This window comes from Melanotaenia boesemani, chromosome 15 (assembly GCF_017639745.1).
Source record: "Melanotaenia boesemani isolate fMelBoe1 chromosome 15, fMelBoe1.pri, whole genome shotgun sequence".
Taxonomy (NCBI): Eukaryota; Metazoa; Chordata; class Actinopteri; order Atheriniformes; family Melanotaeniidae; genus Melanotaenia; species Melanotaenia boesemani.
Genome location: NC_055696.1, coordinates 22,351,120 through 22,376,837, shown reverse-complemented (window position 1 = coordinate 22,376,837; position 25,718 = coordinate 22,351,120). Strand labels below are relative to the sequence as shown.

At 37.2% G+C, this 25,718-nt stretch overlaps 1 protein-coding gene across 2 annotated transcripts in view; it reads left to right on the top strand.

Moving 5' to 3' along the window:
* Positions 1-25,123, top strand: part of opcml (opioid binding protein/cell adhesion molecule-like) — a 411,108-nt gene extending 385,985 nt beyond the window's left edge. For both annotated transcript variants that reach the window (XM_042007672.1, XM_042007670.1), the window contains 4 exons: positions 16,249-16,386; positions 16,575-16,695; positions 17,409-17,560; positions 22,723-25,123. In XM_042007672.1, the coding sequence (XP_041863606.1) occupies positions 16,249-16,386; positions 16,575-16,695; positions 17,409-17,560; positions 22,723-22,823 (512 nt within the window). In that variant the 3' untranslated portion in view covers positions 22,824-25,123. The remainder of the gene's footprint in view (positions 1-16,248; positions 16,387-16,574; positions 16,696-17,408; positions 17,561-22,722) is intronic.
* The last annotated feature ends 595 nt before the right edge of the window (positions 25,124-25,718 follow it).

Below are 25,718 nucleotides of genomic sequence, written 5' to 3'. Positions count from 1 at the left end.
AACTGTAAAATTCCCAAACTAAAAATCAGCTGGGGCTAATTTTATGTCCTAAATCCAACTCTGTCATTTTGGTTAATATTCATGAGGTGATAATTTTGTCTTCTTTTTCTTATGAAGTTCATATTTTATTATTCATGGGCACTGACTGTCCAACTCTTCCATAAATACTATTTAACACTTAAATTTGCTTTATTTTTTAATCCCAATTAACGTGTCAGCTCTAACCCATCTGCCCTCTCAAAAGAGCTACTTTACAAATTCTAATACTTTTTTCTGAGCATATACATACTTTTATTAATCAAGTTAAATGCTACCTATATTTTATAAGCATTTTAAGAAATTTCATCCATGATCCGTTAACAGCCGCTCTCTAATTTCTGTCCATCTGCCCACAACTGCATGGTTTCTTTGAGGATAACATGCTTCAGTGATGGCCGTCATTCTTTAGATTGGCCCAGTAACCAATTACTGCTGCAACTGTTGTTGTTCATTTTATTTTTAACTCACCACCAACTCATCGGCTGCACTCCAGTTTATGTAGCTCGGCCTAAGGTTTTATTATGTGAGATCAAAAAGCCTTGTTAAATAAACTGCTTTCTTCAGGTTTTAATAAGGTTTACAACCCCATCAACTTTTGTAAGAGTCAAGCAATAAATCAGTGACAAAATTTAATTTCTGGCATTTCTGAGAAAGATGCCAACTAATCTTAAAATCTTTAAGTCCAGTTTTGATATAAAAGCTGTTAATCAGACTGGTTTGCTGACCCCCTTTTTTAATTACATTTAAAACAGCAGCCAGTGCACACCGGTCATTGTTTTCAGAGTAACTGAAAAAATATATGTGATAAGCAAAACTGACATCATGCATCATGAGATTAGCATCCACAATTTATTGATAAGAAATAAGGCATACAGAATAAAAGTCTGCTGAATGTTGATTTACTTCAGAAGCTCCATGGATGATCTAAACGGCCATGTGATTATTCATCATGGTGAATCTCCGGATGTTGATACTACTAACAAGCAACAACTATAAAAACACAAAGGATCAGACTGGGTGCCATAAGCGGCGACAATCATTCACTAATATTTTCTTACAAATCTTCTTAAATTTGTTCTTAAATTGTACTTAAGATTTTTTTTTTTTGTTGTTTTTTTTTTTTTTTTTTTTTTTACAAAAACCCTCCGTGAGGTTCGCAAAATCTTCATAGACTGAGAAATTGTTTATATCTTTAGTTTAGTGAATACCAGTCTCTCCCTAGTGGACAGGCCATGCCGCTGGCCCGGCCTTGTACAGGTAAACAACCAAAGATGCCCATGAAAGGTCGAGACTCATGTGCAGACCTGGAGAAACAAAAGGCTTTGCAAATGATCAAAAATTAGTTTAAAAAATCTGACAAAAAAACATTACTGTAATTTTATTATTGTTTTTTTTTTAAGATCTGAACATCAGAAAACCACATAAACACTGAGATTGTTCAAACAGGTCAGCACTTAGATGTTCATAAGAGTGTTCTAAGCTGTGAAGAGTTTCATGAAAACCACAATATTCATAAAAAGTTTGTAGGTAGAACTCAAGAACAACCTTGTTTGTAAGAACTATTGCTCTATGCACGGTTTTAGAATGATCCAACCAATAGGAACTGCTACTGTAAATATATAGAAAACTGGAGTCCCGTCACAGTTCCAGAGCACTTCAATTAAAACACAATGGGTTGGAGTCATTTCTAATTTTATACCAGTGTTTTGCCCAGTGGTATCAGACTTTGTAACTGTTTGTAACAAATGGCAAAGTACCTTTGACGTGATTACTTGAATACTGGGTGTTGCCATACAGTAAAAAGAAACCCATCATTATCTAAACTAATTTAAAAAAGAAACCTTCAGTGGCAAACAAAGTGGTCTATTTGGCTCGGTTTATTCTGCGGTAAAAGGACACAAATGATGAAAACACAGCAGGGATACAGGTTTAAAAACACAGACAAATTAAGGGAGATGAGACAGCGAGAGTGTGCACCCTGCGGTCAAGTGCTATGGATCTGTAGCGATATTCAGCCACTAGTTTACCCACTCCAGTGCTGTCACACCCAGGTGAGAACACAAAAGCTCATTGTATGACTAAAACAAATCGCTGGTCAGGGTCACCATTATATTAACCCATCTAAACATTGAGACAAAAGCTCTAGTATCTTGTAGTGTTGTAGTAAATCCCTCACACATCCACAGCTTAGGGTTTATATACGCTTCTTTTGTTAACAGACTATTGTGAAGCAGCCGACATTTCCTTTAGCTTTCCACTGAGGGCATTGCTTGGCTTTAGAGATAATTGCTACTCATCACAGATTTGATCATTTATATTTGCTTTTATGCCATCAACAAATCCAGTTTTAATATTGCTGTGGATTTCATACATCATGTTGATTTCAAGTTTCATCTTTAATGTTTTTCACAAGTCTTTTGCTATTTGTCCATTGAAATAAAAAAAAAACAAACAATCCAACTTTTAAAAAAAACACATTTGACATTTAGTTTATAAGATCTTCTACACTAAATAGCATCTTTTATGACTTTGAGCCTTTCAGTAAACAAATGTAATAAATTAATGTTGTTTGTATTCATGTATGCCTTTACTGACATTGAAAAATGTTTAATTAACAGCTTCAACTGTCACAACTTTCACTTTTCAAAGTCAGGTAAAACTGAAAAGGTCTCACTTCACAAAGACAGATGGCAACTAAGTGAAGCTACATGTGGATTAATATTTAGGGTGCATACTAAACAACCACTGGAAGTCTTACAGGAATTAAATGGCTGGTGGGAGCAGAAGGCCAAATATTCTTCACCTTTTTAGCAAAAAAATATGAATAAAAAAACGTTTGCATGTTAAATTGTAATTTTTATTCTTCTGGTTGCATGGTGACACCTTTGCGCTAAGTAATGTGGATACTGAGGCCAGTGTTTGCATTTCTAATTGTTTAGCACTTTTAAATTAATTTATGTAAATATAGTAACCTCTTTCAGGGGCTGTCGCTGATTTTTGAAGACAGGGCTTTTGGGGCATGTAGTAGGAAAGGAAATTATTGTGACACACACTCACACTGCTGTGATAACTCTGGTCACATTAGAGAGACATGCAAAATAAAACATCTTTGCATTAATATTCTAGTAAACCAGGTGGAAATATTTTCAAGAAGTTCAGAAACAGTCCAAAGAAAGGTCATTCAATTGCTGTGTGGTGCAGTATGTGGAGCTTGATGTAGTAGTAGGGAGATCAGTGACTTGACCTTGAAACAGCTCTGCTTTACTGTCTGGTGATAGCAGTGGTAAACTTGTGCCTGACTACATTGTGGTTGTTTTCATACCACAGCCTACTTTGAAATCAACAAGCAGCTTTGCTAGCCTACTGTTTAAATTAAACTGGATCATGTAGCGCTAGCTTAGTCAGCACTAAGTAACATGGATACTGAGCTTCTCTTTGAGCATCTTTATAGTTTTTTTTCAGCTCCAATGTGAAGATCTTGATTACCTGAGTTGATGTGCAGTCCTTAAGTACACTCAGTGAAAACTAAAAATGACATGTTTTCCCCACATTATGTTTAAACTAATCTAGTGCTATGAAAGAACTAGATTAAGACTTCTAAATTGCTCCAGGCCAAAATCAGCCTTTATAATGTTGACAGCTTTGTTTGTACAGCAACAAAATCTCTCCTAGAAATGTGCAAGTGAATATTAATATTTTTAAAGGATGACTCATTAGAAAAACCACTTCAGACTGGTGTAGTGACACTGGTGATCCATACATATCCAGAGAGACATTTCTGTCCTCTTCCTCAAGTAACCTGTCAATCACCTGAGGTGGTACCTGGACTGTGCAATCTAACCAGGGCCACCCTGGCCACCTCTCTATTTCTGGCCCTGGAATCTTCATGTAAAAAGTATATATATATATATATATATATACACTACCGTTCAAAAGTTTGGCATCACTGCCTTATTGAATCCCATGGCAAAGTGACCCCAAACTTTTAAACGGTAGTGTAATAGTTATATAGTAGTATAATAGTAAAAGTTGTATGTTCCACTTGGATCTTTACAGAAAAACAGCATGAATTTCACATGAGGTCACACGTTTCATGTGACCATACATTCCAAATGTGAACCACATATCATTCACATGCAGTTCACAAGTTATTTACATGTAAAGCACATTAGTAAACCACATGTTAATTCACATGTAAATCACACAAGTGATTCACACGTGAAGCACATAAGTAAATCACAAGTGAAGTACATGTGAATCACATGTAAACCACATGTGTCTCACATGTACTTTGCATGTGATCCACATGTGAATCATGTGGATCACAAGTGAAACACATAAGTAAACCACATGTGGTTCACATGATTCACATGTGGATCATATGTAAACCACGTGTCAAACACATAAGTGATTTACATGTGAAGCACATTAGTAAACCGCATGTGATTCACATGTAAATCACATATCACCCAAACGAAATTCACATGTGAAGCACATGAGTACATCACGTGTGGCAACCACGTGATTAACTTGTGAAAAACAATATAAACCCCACGTAATCCCCATGTAATTCACATGTGGTTCTCTTGTGCATGTACATGTGGAACACACATGGAGCACATGTGATTTTACTGTAAGGGGAATTTCTTGTGAGAGAAGAAATTTCCCTAATTTAACCGATTAGGAGTTAGGCATGACCATTATAAATCAAGATTTAGAAGTATTAAACCCAACTTTTTTAATGTTTTTCATGAAAAATAAATGAAAAACAAAATTATTGTTCTGTTTTGTCCAAACAAACAAAGCCAGTAAAAAGCTATTTCCAGCAGTGTGTTTTACAGAAGCGAATACTCACTTTGTCTCTCAGAGTTCAGCCCATTTGCAAACAAACAAGTCTTGGCAGGAATGTTTAGACCTTGTTTGGTTGTGGAAGCAGCGTTGATACAGTTTCATGGGTGAATTGATTTCTTGAAACCATCAGGTCAGTTTTTTGTAGTCAGCGGTCAATGCCCCCTTTTAATGGCTTATGCAAATGAGCATTCTGAATCTATGCATATCTACAGCTGTGCAGACATGTTTGCAGCACTTGAACACTTATGTATAAGCCCTACTTGGCTAAACCTTAAATACTTTTTAGGTCATCAGTGGCCTGGAGCTGCAATAGATGAAGTTTTGTTCATTTGAGTCCTCGAACTGTCTGTGTAAATGAATATTTTTTTAATCAAAAACTGAAACATGACAAATGCATGTTGTTTATGTTCTTTTGAAAAGTATTTAGTCATGTATGAGTTCTTTATCGGTTGATGCTGAATAAGAATACTTGAGGGTTGTGATGACAACAGCTGAGGCCTTTGATGATAAGGAATTGTTCATGCCATCTCTGAATTAGATCATTTAGACACTGAATTTGAGCAGGAAAACTGACAAAGCCACACTATCTATCTAATTACAGCCCCAAAGAAGTGAGGACTGATGAGAGAAACCAGTATGTAATCTCACATGGCTCCGTCAACCATGTTGTCTATGAAGATGCAAGTTGTTTTCTAGGACATATTATAATTTGCAATCTTGAAACTAATGTGCTCTCAAATCGTTCACCTTCAGCGGCTACAGCCAGAGAAAAGGAAAATACTGCACAGCTGTTTTGCAAGACAAAACATTGTAAATATAACATTTGAATTATAAACATGTTTAATCAAAAAGCCTCTGCACTGCGACAAATTGTCAGCATTAAGCAGGATAAAAAAATTTTCCAAAGTGAGAAGATGATGGATTACACATTTAATCTAAAATCAAATAACTGAAGTGTTTGCTGTTTTAAACCACGATGACCCCAATGAACATGATTTTTTTCTTTTCTCCCATTTGAATCACACTCCCACTTACCCTTTCTTTCATAGATGTTAAATGAGTGACAATTTAGCTGTAATAGATTGACAGCTTTTATAAAAAATCACCTCTAGTCTGAAGTATAAGCGCTGATTGTCATCAGTAAAAGAGCTTTTAGAACCAGAATTTATTTGGGTTCCTGTTGAGACATTTTACAATGGTTTTGTTTCTGCACGACGGGCTTTTAGGTGGAAAAAGAAAAAATTATGTGAAATGTATAATTCATACTGTTCACAATGGCACTTTTTAAAGTGCTAAAATTATAGTGAACTTCATGGCAAGTAAAAAAATATTGAGTTTGATTTCACTACATGGATGGAAGTAATTATATAACAGCAAATATTCACACACACACACACACACACATTATATATATATATATATATATATATATATATATATATATATATAGAGGTATTTTCACTATTATCATACAGGGGTTTTCTGCTGAACTGCCATAACTGTCATATTTTATCAAATATGCTCACAATCAGAGCGTTTGTCCTTTATTAAAAGCATATTTTGAATTGGATGACAGCAGTAGATGAACAAACTTCTTTTTTATTTGAACAACTAATTAGCTAAAATGACAACATGGTAGTAAAATGATGTGACAGAATGACACAAAACAAGTTTTGAAACTGTTAGTCTTAACGAGTACTCATTAACAACTCACTGAATGTGTCAAACTTTTCTCCATAATTTAGGTGCAGGTATTTTTAAATCCTCAATGTAGCATAATTAGCAAGAGGAAAAGTTGTTTTGGTTTCAATTGTGACTTTATTTCAGAGTTTGATTTGTGCCAGAGGTCTGCAGAAAAATTCCCCTGCAAAACCTGCATAAAACAACTGTGGGTATAGTAAAAAAAAAATGCATTCTGCCCTATGTTACTAGAGCTATCACAGCAGCTCTGCAGAGGAGGGGTAACTGTTTATCTCAGGGGACTTGGGCAGGAACATAGTGCCCGGTCCTGTAGTCCATGCAGTGTGGCCTCACTGCAGTGCAGAGGACGGATATATTAGAGATAATAGATTATTTGTTCAAACAGGAACTTTCTTGAATTTTCTGGCTTCATGGAGCATTGATGCAGATGGTAATATGCACATCACACAAATCTGCCCAATGTCAATGCTGCCAGTGAAAACTAGATAAGATGCACAATGTTTTTAAAGACATTTTCAAACCATTTGTGTACAATTTTTTAGTGTCTGAATGTTCATTATTTGTGAGGACAGAGGTGACACTGTGTTGTCTGAGAGTGCCATTACTAATCCTGTGCTTTACTTTTTCATTTGGTGTGAGAAATATGCCACCCGGAAAAGCAAAAAAGAGTATTGAAGTGTTGGTGGACCCAAGCCCCTCCTTTAAAACCAAACTGTGCCACAGGACCAGTGTAGCCACTGGTTTCTATATTTTAGCAGCATTTCACTCTCAGGGGAATCAGTGAAAGGAAAGTGATGGTGGTCCAAAGAGGTCATCAGAAAAAGATAAAGACTATGGCAAAGGCAGCTAAACTTCAGCTTGTCCTTCAACACCAGACTGGTGCCTCGGGCAAAAAGGTATTGGTGGAATGTGACAGCAAGGTGAGGGAGAAGAGAAAAGGCCAGTGGCCTGTGTCAGCAGGAAACCAGTCCTGAGGGAGACACCATGCTCAGTGGGATAGCTGAAGTGTCTAGCCATCAAATGGACCATGACTTGTTTCAAGTACCGTCTGCTGAGTACAGAATTCAGCTTAGAAAATGACCACGGGACTCTGCAACGGTTAGAAACCATGAAACTCTTAAAATACCTGCTGGCTGCTGTCACTGCAGATACACTGCTTCATATCAAGTGTTCTCAAGCGTCTTTTCGGGCCAGAGACTTCCTGTCGAATATCCCTGCTTTTTACACAAGCAGCACAGCACTCAGACACATGCACCAGTATTTATGACCTGTATTCTTGTTCAGAGATAGGGAGACAATTACTTATGCAAAACCAACACTTAGATTTATCAGCCTGTTCCAGTGTCTGAGGATGCTGACAATTACATGCTGAGATTAATGGACTTAACCTTACAAGCCACAGCTTTTCAAATAAATTCCTTCACCCATGAAGATTACCATTTAAACTGACACAATTCACTTTCTTACCATATCTGATGATTACAATGGCATGTCGCTCACCTAATCCTTTTATTTTCAGGTGTTTGATTTGGCTCCTTTTGAAAATTTCTAATATCTAAATTACATAAATATCTAAAGCTCTATAAAAACATTTGGTTAAAAAGGTTTGTTTCTTTTGTGTGACTTTGAGGACAGTGAATTGATCTAGTCATTTGTTTGAAGGTAGTTGCATTCACTCCCATATTTATATTTGATCTAAACAAGTTTTAAAGTAGAGGCCAAGGTCTGTTCTTGAAATATCCTTGAGATGAACAGGCCTTGTCCTGCAGACCATCTAATGTAGATCATGCAGAGAGTGAAAGCCTGTCCCTGATTAAATCCAGAAGCTGTCTTTTTCTTTAGGTCTGCCAACAAATTAAGCATGTTGTTCAGTTCTGATATTTTCAGTTTACAAACTTGTAGTTCTAAGTAACTTTTTTTTCTATAAAAATAGTCAAAAATGTGAAAACCAATTAAGAAAAACATAATCTTTACTCAGTTATCTACACAACAAATTGAAGCTCAACTGAAACAGCAGCTCTTTAAGGTCAATGTTCCCATGCTCATGCAACAGCACTGCCATGCAAATGATTAGCACTCTTTATTAATTATCACAGTTTATTACAAGTGTGTTAGCAGGCCAAGATGTTAATTGGCAGAAAACACAAATCACAGCTCATGCTGATGTAACTGCTGTGCAAATATTTCCTCAAAACCAAAAGTATTAGACAAACCAAAACCTTTGGCTGAATATCAGTGGAAATAAAGTTGGTTTATTTTAACTTGACCTGGATTCAATGTAGAAAATTACTAATCTTGTTGGATATTACAGGATTAAAGGTCTGTGTATATTGCTGGAGGCAAAGTGGGTGAATGGTACCAGTGAATGGTAAATTGACTGCATATAGTTCTTTTGTATTCTGGTTCACCTCTTTACAGCACAGGCCTTATATGCCCATTTACACATTCATTCATACAGCAATTCTTTGTTAATACATGCAGCTCTTTTCTCTATAACGTGCCTCTGACTGGGAGCTGAGGTTGAACTTGAAGAGCAGGTTTGTCTTCCTGCAGGATGTGGCAGTCACTTCTCTCCAACTCGGCATCATCCTCTTATCTAGGAGTGCAAAAACAAGTTGCTGAACTGATGGTACCCTGGGAGGAGCGGTTAGCCACATCCCACCAGCTAAAACAAGCCAAGTACCAGGACTTGATCAAAAAAGCTGTTTTAAAAAGGTGGAACGCAACTATCTATCCCATTTAGGTTAGTTGCCGTGGATTTCCTCCAGAAGGTCAGGCTGGAGCCACAACAAAAAAGAAAGCCATTAGAGATATAGCCACAATAGATGGCTGTAAGAGAGCTCACAGCTGGAACCCTTCTGCAGGTAAAGGCTAATTAGCCTTTGCCACCCCACTCAGGTGAGGTGTACAGGTGAAGGGGCGAAACACCTGTGACACTGAGAACCGACGTTGTAGAAGAGTTTCCACAAGTGTGGTTGCTCAGAGATATCCACCTTAGCGTAGTTCCTGCAGCTGCCATTTGTAGCAAAGCAAGTTTGCTTCACACACATTTGCACAGAAATGAAGGCATCAGGGTTGACTATCTTTATGAAGGATATGTGAGACCAAATCTCACATCACGAACTGTTCACTTGATGAAGAATTCTCAACCCTTTGAACATCAACATGAAACAATGAAGGTTTTGAAATCGTGGCAAAAATTTGTAACATGTAACACCACCAAATTTGATGAAAAAAAAAGAAAAAACTAAGCAAGAATGTAACACCCGATCAGATTATTCCTTGTGAACTGTGTTTAATTTTGGACTTTTTTGTCATTTTATGTAAAAGATTTTCATTTAATTTCTAGCCACCATTTTGGCCGTGGTACCCCATATTAGCTTTTTTTTTTTTTTTCTTCTTAAAGGTCGGCAGGGCACCAGGAACAAATTTACAACTCTTTTAGATCATTGGTGGACAAAAAGTCCTCTTTTTTACTTAACCAAGACTTATGCTTGCGTTTAATCATTTTAATTTATTTTATATGATTTTATTATGATTTTTGTACCCCCATGCCATAATATGATTTCTTTCTCTCTGTGTTCTTTCATGTAAACCATGTTGAATTGCTTTATGTATGAAATGTGTTATACTAATAAACTTGCCTTTCCTCTCCAAGAAACTGCTTGAAAACACAACAGAATAGTATTTTTTCCACCTTTTCTTTTCTCAGATCTTTAAATCATTTTCAGTCCTGATCAAAATGACCCTTTCTCCTTTAATTAACATTTTCATTGACTCACTGTCGCCGGTTTTATTGGGGATTTTTTTTCCCCCATAGAATAGATTTTGGGTATACTCTCTTTAATGATTAGTATTAGTTTATTCTACAAATAAAATATCCAGCTCTCAAAATCAGTGAAATGGAAAATACTTTATTTTTGTTTTACTTTTCATAAAACAATAACATGTCATCAAACTATAATTTAGAGGGTTTGAATAATTTGAATATGATCATATTTGGTAGTTTTGTTAAGGACTAAAGTTTATATATATATATATATATATATATATATATATATATATATATATATATATATATATATATATTTTCTGTTGGCAGTTTTTGGAGAAAACTTGACTGATCTGATAGGGTAGTAAATTATTCATCTAGCACTAAACATATAATAAAATTGGTTTAGAAAGATCTACTGGATACTGATACTGGAAAAAAAAAAAATAATAAACACTTCTAATGCATCAATCTAAGTTTTCTTACTAATTTGTAGTATATGTATGACTGACCTCTAAATAACATCCTTAGCCACCAAAATCCATAACATGGAAAATAACTTTTTTTTTCTTAAAAAAAAAAATGATATTACATTATCAAACTGGCATTTTTTGGGGGGGGTGAGGACTTTTTTGTCCTGTAATGACCCAAAAGGGTAGTAAAGTTTGTGACCGCACTAAAATAATGTTGGTTGCTATTAGGCCAGGTCTCCAATGATGTTCAAAGCAACCTCTTAATTATGATGTTAAAGCTGTTCCCTGTCAGCCTCTGTTACCCTGAAGCTGGCTTTTTAACAAATTGCTCTTTTTTTTAACCATTTTCTCCACACCTGTTCTCAGTTGGACTCTTGCTGCCATTGTAGTTTCCTGCTCTTTTCTATTGAAATGCTTGTAATTGGTCTGCAGTAATCTCCGTACAACAGCTTCACTGAGTGGTGTCTACGCACCAGAACCAGAAGCTAATGGCTGATATTGTCGAGGTTTTCCGCCAAGTGCCTGTAGATGCTCATTTTTGCCGACTACCACCCAGTATTTTAATGGCACTCTTATTAGTCATGCAGTCATGCTGTGCTGACACTGATGCAGCTCTAGAGTTATGGCCACTGCCACAGACCGCTGACATGGGTGTTGATGATGATGGTGATTGTTTTTATATTTGTGCATCCACAGTAATATGTGATCATTACGACTTTTACATTTTTGTTCACCGGGGCAAATTGCATTGACATTTATATTGCTATAGTTATTCTGCCACCATGTGTAGTCATTATTTTTACATTTCTTTAAAGGTTTATGCATTCTGGCTTTGCAATCATCAGGCTTCTCACCTGGAATCAGTGTATTGATAATGTTCCATTCAAATAGTTATTTGAAGGGTAATGCTAACAGTGCCATGATGAACACTGGCTCACAAACACATTGATGGCTGGTCGCAGCAGTGGAGAGAGCTGTTGCAAACCCACACACAACTATCTGCCTTCATTGTGTAATAACACAACCTGTCAATTTCAACCATTAAGCAAGCATTTAGGTTGCAAATTGCTGAAGAGAAAAGAAGAGACAATTGTTTCTTGTCAAAAACAAGCATTCAGATCACTAGATTGATATAAATAATTCAAGCATTACTCTTTGAAGCATTTGTTTGTTCTTTATTGAACACATACCAATTTCCAGACTGAAGCAAATAGACATTCAACTGCACGTGTGCAGTTTCAGCGTCAGCATGTTGAATATCAAATGTTAAAATCCAGAAATAACTGAGTACCTTTAAACATTTACTTACTGAATACATCTGTATCTGATCAAATTTACCAACTGAGCAGAATTCATGGAGGATTTCCGTAACTAATTTGAATAAGCAACACTGGAAAGTACTTGACAGTAAATGTCATTTAGATGCATGATAGCTGATGGGTAAATTACATTACTGTAATTTGACAATAAACTTCTTTTCACCTTTGGAAATCACTAGAGAAGTCACACAGTCCTAGTTCCAAACAGAGCAGCAGTTTGTCTACCTAATATAGTTATTCATGATGAAAATGTTCAATTAACTCAGCTAGCAGATCCCCTGGTTATATGCAACAAGCTGATAATCCCTTGCCCACAACCTTTTCAGTGAATCCCCAGCCAGCTGCAGACACCACTGCAACAGAGGATTTGGAGAACATAATGATATTATGCTAATGTCAAGATATTGCTGGATTGACATTTCTGCTGATTGGTATTAGTGCTTCTATCCATTTTCACACCCACGCAGCAATAGCCTAAGGTCTCTCTGTCATAGGAACATGCTTTTAACATTGCTGGTGTCAGTGGTAGTGTGTAATGCTACTTTGGTGGTTTGTTTGGATGCAATTACATTGTTTTCTTTCTTAAATGAGTGTTGATTGGATACACATTCTCATGCATATTTCAAGCTTTTCTTAAAGTAAAATAGTTTGGGTTTTTTTTGACTAATAATTCTGAGGATATCCAACATCTAAACTAATACATCTTGGATGACATTCATTCATTGGCTATTCCCCCTGGGGGAAAGAGCCCAGGGACAGAGCTAGAGGGGTGGCAAGGGTGGCACTGCCATCCGCTTAAATCTGATTTAAGCCTTTTCAGTTGCTTCTTCCACTCTGTGGAACACACTGCCTTTGACTATGTAAACAGTCTGACCACCTTTAAATCTTTGTTTAAGACACACTTGTTTACCTTGGCCTTTAGCTGAGTATAGGGACTTTATTGGGGTTTTTATGTTGTACCTTTATATGTTGTGTTTTTGTATTTTATTGGTTTGTGTAAAACACTTTGGAAGCTTTGGGTGTATAAATGTGAAATATAAACGTAGAAATAAACTTGACTTTGACATTGACATAATCATTGATTGGACACTCCATGTGCCACTTCAGGTGATTGACAGGTAACTGGTAAGGACAGAAATGTCTTTTCAGCCCTGCATGGATCACCAGTATCACTAAACCAGTTTGATTTTAATTTTAAAGTAGTTTCCTAATTAGTCATCCTTTAAAAATACTGTCATGCGACTGCACATTTCAAAAACAGATTTTGTCTTTGTGTTAGTATAATTACTAATGTTATGTATTACCTGATGTTAGCATGAAGCTACATATCACCGCTAATCTGGTTATATGGTAGCACTAGATTAGTTTTAAGATAATGTGGGGAAACTACATCATGTCCAGCTGTCAGTGAGTAAATTTTAGGACCACACATCAGTTAATCAAGATTCTTACATTGGAGCTGAAAACAAACAACAAAAACTGGTAAAAGAGTACTTAAGTACTTATAGTCTGAAGGTGTGTATTATGTTAATGACTCATAAAAACAATAAAAAATGTGATTCCACTCATATCAGAGCAGATTGTGTGGTATTTCACTGCAGAAAGCTGCAGCTGTGTTGCTGGTTCAGCCTTTAATTTTGAATAAATCTGTAAAAGTGTCCCCAGCCAACCGCCTCCAAACCATCACACCTCCTCCTCTGTACATCAAAGTGGGAACCGCACAAGCAGATACCATCTGATACCCCTTTCCTACATAAAATACATATATTTTTACATATAGTTAAATATACAATTCATAGTTATGTGTAAGGACTTCAGCCAATACGCCATCAAAATTTGCATACAAGAGATGCAACATACAACACCCTCTCAGAAAAATTATTTGCCCTTTGAGTTTCTGTCAAAGGGTAAATCATTTGATAAATACATTCCCTTAGAGACAAACTCACAGTTCTTTACTAGATGAAAAGGGTTTGTCTTAAATAGCCACATCATTTGCATCTAAAAGTATACCTATAAAAGTCAGGCAATTGTAGTACTATCATGTTAGTATTTCAGAGGACGTTTGATGTCATATTCTCAATTAGTAAAATGTAACTAACAGCAAATGTATATCCCTTTCTCTTCTTGGATATCTGATCCTCTTACTGTAAATGCACTTTGAATTATCTTGTAAATGAAATGTGCAATACAAATAAACTGTCTTGCATAAAGATACAGGTATAGTAATACATTTAATTTACAAGACTACTCAGTGTGTTACATAAAGCAAGATGCGAGAGAATCATTGAAAAGTAGATTAGAAATAGAATAATTAAAATACACTAAAAATAAGAAAAATATTTTTGAACAGGATTAAATAGAGAAAAATAGACATTAGTGGGAAATACATCATCATCATTACCATCACTGTCAATGTACATATGTGAAAAAATATATTTAAAAAGCAAAAGTAAGGAAAAATAAAAAGTGGCAGCAAATACAAGTTTTTAGATATGATTCTGAAAATTAAGATTTGGAGCAGGCTTAAGGTTTTCTGGTAGTTTGATCCAGATATTAGGAGCCTAAAAATAAAAACTGATTCTCCTTTTCTTGTTTTAACTCTTAGAAAAGAAAACAAACTGATGATGGCGGCTCATATTGTGTCAGCTGATCAGATCTATATTTTGGAAAAGAACCCGTCAAAGCCTTTTGCACCAGTAGTAGCAACATATTAAATTAAATTCTTTGGCACACAGGAAGCCAGTGGAAAGATCTGAGAGCTGAAGTGACAAGTTCCTTTATCTTTTATTTATGTCTTTGAGAGGACACAAGCAGCAGCATTCTGGATTAGTTGCAGGTTTTTTTGTTTTTTTTTTGTGATTTTTAGGAAGATCTGTAAAACTCAGTAGTCAAGCCTGCTGGAACTGCATGAAGATGTTTTTCTAAATCACAATGAGCCATCAGCATCTTCATGATATAGTCTTCAAATAGTAAAAGGCTGATTAGTTTACTGCTTTAATTTGGCTTTTAAAAACTTGCTCAGAATCCAAAATTACACCAAGATTTCTGACTTAAACTGTTGTTTTTAACATTGTTGACTAAGTGATGTGATGGATGGTATGGATTGAAGGCTTGTTTCCTTCTGTCTGTGATCTTTTTGTCTCCTTTCTTCTTTCCCTTTTGCTCTTTTTGCTATTTTCCATCTTTTTCTGTCCGCTCCGGTCAGGTCCAGCAAGATTACATAGATTCCGTGATTCAAAGTAAATAAATAAATTAATTAATCAGATTATCAGGAGGAGCATTACCCATAGGCCTCCCCTTGGTTGAGCAAATTTGTTCAGCACGATACAGCAACCAGATTATCATTTTGCTTGCTATGATGCTTGACAGGACAAGTTAAAAAAAAATAATAATAATAATAACATTGTTGACTAAAGCTGGACGCTTGTCTTTGTTTCCAAACATAATTTCAGTTTTATCTTTATTTATTTTAAACATTTCAATTTTTAAATTATTTTTTAAATTCTTGCATGTCCACTTATTGATTTTACTGAGGCATGCACTTCAGCTTTCTATGGGACCAGAGCCCCCTGTTTAGACAGTGATATAGAGCTGAGTGTCATCAGTATACCTATAATTATAATAAAAGTTTTTGTTTGTTTTCATGATCCTAGCTAGTGGGAGCATGTAGAACAATACAGGGCGCCAAAATAGAGCCTTGAATAACTCTCCACCATTTTATTTTGAGTAGATCTATAGTTGCAATTGATACAAAGTATTCCCAGTCTTTTGAAGTAAGGTTTTAAACAAGTTTAGAACTGGACCAGAGATTTTAACCCAATTTTCGAGTTGGTCTAATAAGATGTTTCAACTTTGTGAAAAGCAGCATTTTAGGTTCTGGTATCTCCCTCATGGAGGTGCTCAGATGTTTGGAAGCTATGCTAGAGAGGAAAGCACCAGACTTCCTCCAATGCCACATCACAATTACTGTGACCCCTAGAGGGCGCTCTCACTAACATATAAACAGTTGCAGTTTCATGTTGGAACTCATTTCTTTTAGTAACTTAATAATACATTAAATTTATTTGTCCGTTTACTTTCCTCTCTACAGGAACCCATAAATTTGTGACCGAGGGGGAACACCTGGAGCTGACAGGCATCACCAAAGAGCAGTCAGGATCATATGAATGCATCGCCTCTAATGACATCTCAAGCCCTGATATCAGGACAGTGCAAGTCACAGTCAACTGTAAGTGCAAAACTGTCAAACTATAACTACCCTATTATGATGATCACTATTCTCGTCTGTATTTAGGGTACCATTTCTTTAACATTACACCAATTTACTTTTGTAAAAATAAAATAATAAAACATCTAAAAAACTAAACTAATGTGGCTTTGTCCACCAGTGTAAACCTCTTTTGCTTTGTTTTATAGACCCTCCCTTCATTTCAAAGGCAAGGAGTACAGGTACCCCAGTTGGACAAAAAGGAGTCCTGCAGTGCGAAGCCTCTGCTGTCCCGAGGGCAGATTTTGAGTGGTACAAAGAAGACCGCAGGCAAGTTTCTTCTCTGAGCTCTGTGCATCTGTAATACTGACTTCAAACAACTCAGAGCCTGTGGAAACACAAAGACACCTCTCCTGCTGTAAGCTGTGGACTTGGTTTATTTAAAATGAGCCAGACTGAATCATCTTTACGCATAAGTGATGTTTTTTTTTTACATATTTTTGTTTGAAATAAGACATTGCCATTATGTAATAATCAGTCAAGCCTTTCATTTTCCCATGATTTATGGGAAAATTCCCAGTTTTAATCAAATTATGAAAAATTTAATAAAACCGTCGTCAGAACATTTGCAAAAAAGTTATAGTTGTAAAAGCCAACTATATATATAAATATATAAATATATTTTTTATACTGTAATTGGTTTGTGTCAGCGGGGTGTGGGACTTGAGGGTTTATTCTTGCATAATGCAGGTTTTTCCATGAAGACTAGAAAACGTTTATGAGCAGCTGTAGAGCTGTAAAACTGACACAAACACAAGCTATTTTGCACAAGCTTTTTTGTTAAATGGTCCCTGACGATAACAACATAAGTTCTTGATAGTCCCCAAAAGTAAGAAATAGGACTGCTCAACAACAAAACATTGAGAACAGTGATAAACTAAATGATAAAAATCCACATACATAAGTATTAAAAGTTCCAGAGAAGCAGGAAAAGCAGTGCTCATCACCAGGAGCTTTGAAAACTACTCTTCTCTTTCTCACAGGCTACTCAACGGAATAAATGGGGTGAAGATAGAGAACCAAGGTAAACAGTCGCTGCTTATCTTTTTCAACGTCTCAGAAGAGGACTATGGAAACTACACTTGTGTGGCCATGAACACGATGGGAATCACTAATGCCAGTATAATCCTGTATGGTAAGATTACAAATTAAGTTGTAGTGATGGTTGAAGAAAAATAAGATGGACTAATTCTTCCCAAGACATGAAAGTCACTCATTCATTGATTTCGCATCCCATCTCTTTTTTTTAATTAACTTTTTATTGGCTTTCAACAACTAATTTGACATATGTTCATTCTCAAGGTATCAGCTTTTTTTCCCCCAAAAAACATTCATACAAAAACAAAGTAACACAAAGCAAACAAAACAAACAAAAAGAGAGAAAAACACAACATAAAATACAAGAAAAAACAAACCATGCTAGAAAAAAATCCTTGAGGAGTAAGGTATGATTATAGTTCTCACACAATGTTTTCAGAGGTTGGCTGGGCTGTGTGGTAAAATAATGTTTTTACATTTTTTCCAACATAAAACAAATAGGTCTGTCATGTAATTCACATCAGCTGTTATTTTCTCTATCCTGTAAATGTCCATGGTGATGTCCATCTACATGTTCAAAGTTGGGCTTTCCTGTGATAGCCTTCTGTTGGTGCTAGCCACCAGCAAGATGCTAAACAAATGTTTGTTAGTTTTTGCCAGTCATTGGGCATGAAACCAAAAAAAAAAAAAAAAAGTTTTGCCTTCTAGGGATAGCTTACATCCACAATTTCTTGTACTTAGACATGTATTTCTAACATTACATGCATCTCATGAACTGTATGTGACATGAAGTGGTGGTCAGCCTAGCTCATTGTAGACCAGAGTGTGCGTGGTAAACATGTTCTTAATTGCTGGCTTCTCCAGACGTTCAAACCATAAAACTGATCTAGGTTACTTCAGGGTTTCTCACAAAGTCCCATAAAAGGAAGACTTAGTTGAGATGTAATGAAAGACATTGGCAAAAGTGGCTTGCAGACATTTCATTAGGATCAAAACGAGCTGAATGAAAGCATACCTACTGTGGCTGGGAATACTATACACTATACACATTTACATCATAGAAACCATGTTTACATTTACAAAACAAAAGTACAATGCTGAAACACTTTTACCAAGGGCTAAACAACACTAAATTTCAGAAAAAAACAACTGTACAAAATGTGAAACCCTATTACAATCCTTGATGCAAACTTACATGTGCAACTGCAAAACATTTTTACAAAGTTCTGGTTTCATTGCTGAAACCCTTTTACCAACAACAAAGCAACTTTACATTGACGCAAAACACTTTTACAAGTTCAGGAAACACAGTTACAAAGATAGGACCCTGCTGGTGTTAAACCAAAACAATGTTAAAGTGTTGCAGTGGATGTAAATGTATTCCGTAGAAATGTTTTTCACTCGATGTAATATTGTTTTTCACTTCCCGGCCACCGTGCATGCCTCTGTTTGCAATGGCTATGCTGTGGGTAGACTGAAGCTCATGGGGTGATAAAATCCACACCTGCTCTCTCGTTTTACTCGTCAACATTGTGGTTGATAAGAAAGCAGCAAACATTGACACGAAGGGTGTATTCACATTAACCCTTCTGAAACAAATCCTGATTCATTTGCTTGTAAAGGCCGGTTTCTTTGGGGAGGTGTGAATGCATAACTGAACTTTGATGCGGATTAAAGAAGCAACTCTGATCCACCTAAAACTGTAGGTCTCAGGTTGACTCACTTTGATTAAATGGGGAATTCCAAAAAAATTTGCACCTTTGGTTTGTTTTGCTTTTACACTGAACTTTACTCAAGTGGACCTAACCACCTGAACAACTTCCGTAACAACAACTAGGCTAGGAGCGATAGTCCTAGAAACAGCCACTGAACAAGAAGAAAGAAAAAAATCTGGCTCATCAATTGGTCATGACCAAATATCCCTCAGTAGACACTAAAGTAAACAATGGAGCAACAATTAATTTCTGGAGTCTAGTTTCTGTTTTTCTTTGGTGATCAAACAAAATGTGGTTTTCACCAGAATCTGTCCAGTATAAGCTGCAGGAGAGGCAGTTAGCTACCCAGCATGTTCTACGTCACTTCCTCTCTTTCATTCACTGGATGGTCTATTTGCTTTCACAAAAAAAGTGAACCACACCAGGGTTCATTTGCAAGCAAACTGAGACCCCCGGTTTTCAAAAGGACCAGAGTTTGTTTAAATCAGACCAAACAGGCACCTGCACCCTCAATTTACATGCCTTACTGCCGGTGTCCACCAACGAGTTCAGGGGTTACCGCCACAACAGGCACCGACGATCTTACGGCCACAGCTGCGGCTGGCCGCCTCGACAATAAATAACGGAACACAACCCACTGGGACTCAATGTCCTCCGCCTCATCCAGGACATGGTTGAAGCTCTGCCGGAGATGGGAGTTGAAACTCTTTCTGACAGGGGTGTTACGACCGATGGTAATTCCGACCACCTGAAACTTATCATCAATGAAAACCCCTACTTGTTGGTGCCTCCAGTGGATTGGTCAGACGAGACACACCGCCCATTCCACCCATCCTATTGGTTCCAGAGAGGCCAATCACAGCTCCTGAAGGCGCTCCTCCGGAAATAAAGCCTGGGAACATCATTCAGTCTGGGAGCAACTGTTGACACAGGCAGTCTGCTCCCAGCTTGGAGAATTGCGGTGTCTGTGGGGGTTTAGAGCTGTGTCTTGGAAATTAGCAATACCTCTGGGAGTAGCAGTTTGAACAGTTAGACTTGAGGTTTTGTGTTTTCTGAGCATTGGAATTGCAGGCCGTGTGTCGGACACTTTTGTTTACTCACCTTCTTTATTAATCAAGCCCTTTGTGCTTTGCCTAAAGTTGGGTCTGGCATAGTTTGTGATAAGTACGAACTGTTTAGATAGAGTACTTGTAGTATATGCCGGGATAGGTAGTCTACCGGGATTTAGGAGTTATTGGAACTGCTCTCACATTTTGGTAGATTAGTAGGCCAGTTTATTTTCACCTGCTTCAGGTCGCCATAGGGTTTTGTTGTTTCCACTGGCTGTGGTTGTGTTCTAGTGTATGGTTTTATTGTGTTTTTGGTTTGAGCAGTGTTCCCGACCCCCGGCATTCGTTCCTCACCACCCCTCAGTATCGTTTTCCCAGTTCCGGTTGAAACAATAAAAGTCCTTGCTACCTCCTCTTTACAACCTGTCTGCAGTGCATTTATTTGTTGCGCCCACCTTCATACCCCTCGAGAGTTGGGTCGTAACAAGGGGACTCCGCCCAAGACTTTCCCAGCAGACCCTCACAACACGCTTGGGTCTGCTAGGCCTGACCGGCATCCTCCCCCACCATCTGAGCCAACTCACCACCAGGTGGTGATCAGTTGACAGCTCCGCCCCTCTCTTCACCTGAGTGTCCAGAACATGCGGCCGCAAGTCCAATGATACGACTACAAAGTCGATCATTGAACAGCGGCCTAGAGTGTCCTGGTGCCAAGTGCACATGTGAGCACTCTTATGCCTGAACAAGGTGTTCATAATGGACAGTCCATGACGAGCACAGAAGTCCACCAACAAAACACCACTCGGATTCAAATCAGGGGGGCCATTCCTCCCAATCACACCCCTCCCAGTCTCACTGTCATTGCCCACATGAGCATTGAAGTCCCCCAGCAGAACGAGGGAGTCCCTGGAAGGAGTGCTCTCCAACACCCCCTCTAAAGACTCCAAAAAGGGTGGGTACTCTGAACAGGACCTGTCCCCCCACCTCAAGGAGGAGGGAGGCTACCCTTTCGTCCACCTGGGTAAACCCCAACGTACAGGCGCCAAGTCGGAGTCCAACATGCCCACACCTTCTCGGCACCTCTCACCGGGAGCAACTCCAGAATGGAAGAGGGTCCAGCCCCTCTCAAGGTCAGTGGTTCCAGAGCCCAAGCCATGCGTCGAGGTGAGTCCATCTATATCTAGCCGGAACCGCTCAACCTCGCGCACCAGCTCAGCCTTCTTCCCCGTCAGAGAGATGACATTCCACGTTCCTAGAGCTAGCTTTTGCAGCCGAAGATCAGACCACCAGAGTCCACCGCCTCTGGCAGCCCATTGCTTTGTCATCATCATAGGGGTGATTTGATTTTGTCTGGTCCCTCCCCTAGACACCTGTTTGCCATGGGTGACCCTACCAGGGGCATGAAGCCCCCGACAACATAGCCACTAGGATTGTCAGGATGCACAAACTCCTCCACCACAATAAGATGGCGGATCAGGGCACCATGGGTAAACACAGTCAACCCATACGCCCATGTAGAACTCTAGCCTGGAGACGTGGTTCAAGGTCAGACCTGGATTGAGAATGAATTACAAGCTGTGATAGACATATGGCCAACCCAAGCCTGCTAGGATTTGATGCACCTCCATGGTTTGCTTTTTTTTTTTTGGCAGAAACAAAAGTTGTCCTGCATTAACCAATTGATGAGCAAGTTTCCTTGTTCATTGATTGTCTTGTTCTCTTCTTTAGTAATTATTTCCTTTTGCAGTGCCACATCTAGCGAGGAGGGGAATGCATTCTCCAAAAGTTTAGGTTCTTTGACTGAATGTAGTGTGAAAGCAAACTCAGACTGAAAGAACATTGCATCCAACAACTGAACTGAGTTCCAACTCCCGCAAACTCTAGCACATTATTAGGTGTGAATGCACCATTCATTTTTAGCTAATGTTTTTGCTTCATTCACCAGGATAACTTAGCAATCTTTATGATAAAAACAACATAGACTGGGCACCTTTTTTCTTTCTTACACCACACGTAGCAACAATGCAAAACACCTAAATGTGTACTTACAGGAGCAGAAACAATGCAGCATTGGTCATGAAGGGTCTTAATCCAAACTGCGCTCACTCATCCACACACACTTCCAAGAAGTTCGACTATAACACCAGAAAGTTCAAGATATCAGAGAATTGAACTGACAAATTCTCCAGTTCATGACATATTCAAGACAGAGCCATCATGTCTAAACTTTTTAAGCCATCTAATGGATGAACTTGCATCTAAACTTGAAAACACTCAATATCTTAATGTCTTCCTTGCACAAGATTAGTATTTTGGTTTCTTTGACCACCACTTCATTCATCAGATGAAGCTATATGAACCTATAAAAGTAATGAATCAATACAAACAATTCATGTCTCCATGGCAATTGTAGCACCATTATATTGTATGAGGGTAGAGCCACAGAAGATTTTGAAATCCATATAATAATAATTAATATTTCATTTTCTCTGCAGGTCCAGGTGCAATGCATGATGTCAATGGGGCTGCCATGCTGCCCCAAAGCTCCTCATGCCTCCTGCTGACTGTAACCGTATTCTACCTTCTCAAGTTCTGATGTAAAATGAGACCCTCTTCACGCTTCTCTCAGCACTGAATGGCAAGAACAGACTATTAATCCTACGAGAAGAATGGGAGACCAAGATTGCCACTGGTTCACCCTTTGTTTTCTTTCTATTTTCCGTCTGGCTTTGCATCAGAGTCTGTTCTCTGTTGGTTTGCAAAGAGTGAGAGGCGTCAATCGGAAGAAGGGAAAAATTTTAATCATGCACTAATTTGATGATGGTAGAACTACAGAGTTTGTGTGTCCCCAAATCTTTTTGTATGTGAAAAGGGAAAAGAAAAAAAATCTAAGTGTAACTGTTGATAGTTGACTGTTTATTGCCCAATATTGAAGTGTACATTCAAATTATTACTATTATTGTGTCACATCCTGTTCAATATCTGTACAATACCATTAAGCTTTTTTAAGTAAATGACAAAAAAGGAAACAATGCAATGTGATTGTTGAATTTTACTGTATTTTTACAGTTGTATGCAAATCAGAGTTACTGGTCCTTCATGATGAACAGTTTGGAATGATGAGGAGTACACCATAATTTCTCAGGCAAAGTCCTTCAGCATAGTGCATCCAAATTTCTATCTCCATCATAGTGTGTGTAAAAAAATGTACAAATATGGTCAGACAATTCCTGCATTGTTTTTAGAAATACATTCACTTATCAAATGGCATTGTAGACTCACCTCATTGCAGTGTCATAGCAGCTTCAAGGTGAATTCATACTGACAATCTGAAATCAGATATCCAGACTCATTCATGTGAAATGAAACTTAAGACTGAAGTCATGGTCAAAACTGATGCTGGCATAACCGAGTACAGAGTTGTGTGAAGCTAGTGGAATTTGGCATTAAACCAGCTTCTCATCAGGCACTCAAGTAAATATGTTCTTTTGCTTTAGAAAATGAAATCTTTGGTTTTAAAGTTTGGAGCCAGTTTTATTAAATTCAATGGTGAGTTAGTGTTCTCTAATTTTATAAAAGTAAAAACACATTTGATTCATTTCCTCTCAGCCAACCACAGTGGCCCTTCTGCTAGTCGATTTTTACACAATGACGACTTTGTGTTTTGTACTTTTTCTTCTTTTGATGCAAAACTAACAAATGCATGGTCAGTGCAAAACATATTTCACCTGTCATCAAGGTCACATTTACAGAAGACTCAGAAGAAAAAAACCTAACTGTAAAGAAAGAAATTTAATAGACCATGACTGTGTTTTTGCAAGTTTCAGCTTAAATTTTTGTAGCATACTTTCTTTTCCACCCACATCTATTTGACTTCTGGTAACTAATAATTTTTATGTATTATTATTTGCATGAATATTTCCTTAACCCAAATTTTGCTTTGTTTCTGCCATCATTGTGAATTAATGCAAATGAAAAGTATAAACAAGACAAAAACAGACATCAATGCTATCTTATTTGTATTTTTAGCATAAATTAGCAAATTTGTGTGGAAAGTGTTTTTATTTAATATGTAAATTTTGTTACAATCAAGGTTTATATACAAGCATGCTGTCAGGCCCTTTTTTTTAAATACATATTTATTCCACAAGTATTTTATTATTGGCTCATTGAAAGGCAGAAAATTTTGGGACACTTCCTTCACCAGAGTTTCTTAAATGAAAGTGTAAAGATTTTATTTTTTCTCAGGAGACATAACAAAAGCAAGATGAGTCAACTTGAATGAATCTTCCCTGAAGCTGCTATGAAGCTTTTTTTTTCAGGTGTTGTGAATGTGTGCTTTTGACCCGATGTGCCCGAGGTTAACGGTGGACACTGTTCTTCAGACTACAAGATAAACAGTTTCATTCAATGGCTAGTGAAGGAACTTTCAAGGGACATTTCTCTTTTTTTTCTTAGTCAGCCTCTTGATAGAATTCCCCAGTGAAAAGAAAATTCATAGAGCACAAGCAAACGCTAATGTGATGTTCCTCTGTTGTCCAGTTCACTCTTGTGCAAACCTATGAGTAAGACGTGTTGAAGACAAAAAGAACAGGGATGAGACTGAATTATGTGGGAGTGATTTTATTGTACTCACATGTTAAGTTATGTGCTTGTGATGATGATAGTGAACCAGTCAGCTATGGACTATGGAATATGTTGCAGGATGAAATTTCCCTTTGCAGGCTTTGTTTTTGCAAAAAGCACAGATGAGTGAGATACAGATACCTGCAGAAATTAGGTTAAAGGTTACTGTCATGCTTTCCATCCCAGATAGATCAACAGAACAAATATTGATGTCAATAATCTTGAATCAGTTTGTTTTAAATCCCTATTAAAAGAGAACTGACACTGGAATGTAGGTGTATTTTTGCATGGCAGTGATACATTTCCTTATATATATATATATATATATATATATATATATATATATATATATATAATTGAATTATTTTAAATTAATTTCACATGAACAATAAATCTCATAAATCTCTGGTTATCTAAGAAAAAAATATTTACAGATCGGCTGTTATTAACTGTTCTTTTTCTCAAACATTTATGTTTATGATTCCTCTGATGATTGCATTTGTTCACTTCTTTTTATGTTTTCCGACCTACATTAGGCTGAGCGTATAGTAATAACTATTGTGATATATATTCATTGTATCATTTCACTGAACGGTTATAAAACTGTCCATAAAATGGTTAAATGTGAAATCAAATGGCCAATTATTTATCCTATAATTACTTTTTTTATTGTTTGTTTGGTTTTTTTTGCATTAAATCTAAGAACAGGAAGCAGATTTTTTAATTGAATAACATATTTGAATGCAAACGTGGTCTACTCTTAATTAGAAAAACTTTTCAGTAATCAGTAATATAGTCCCGTACATCTCGTACATTGTCTGGTCTGCAAAAATGCCCAGACCAGGATGCTTGTTGGATGTTAGTA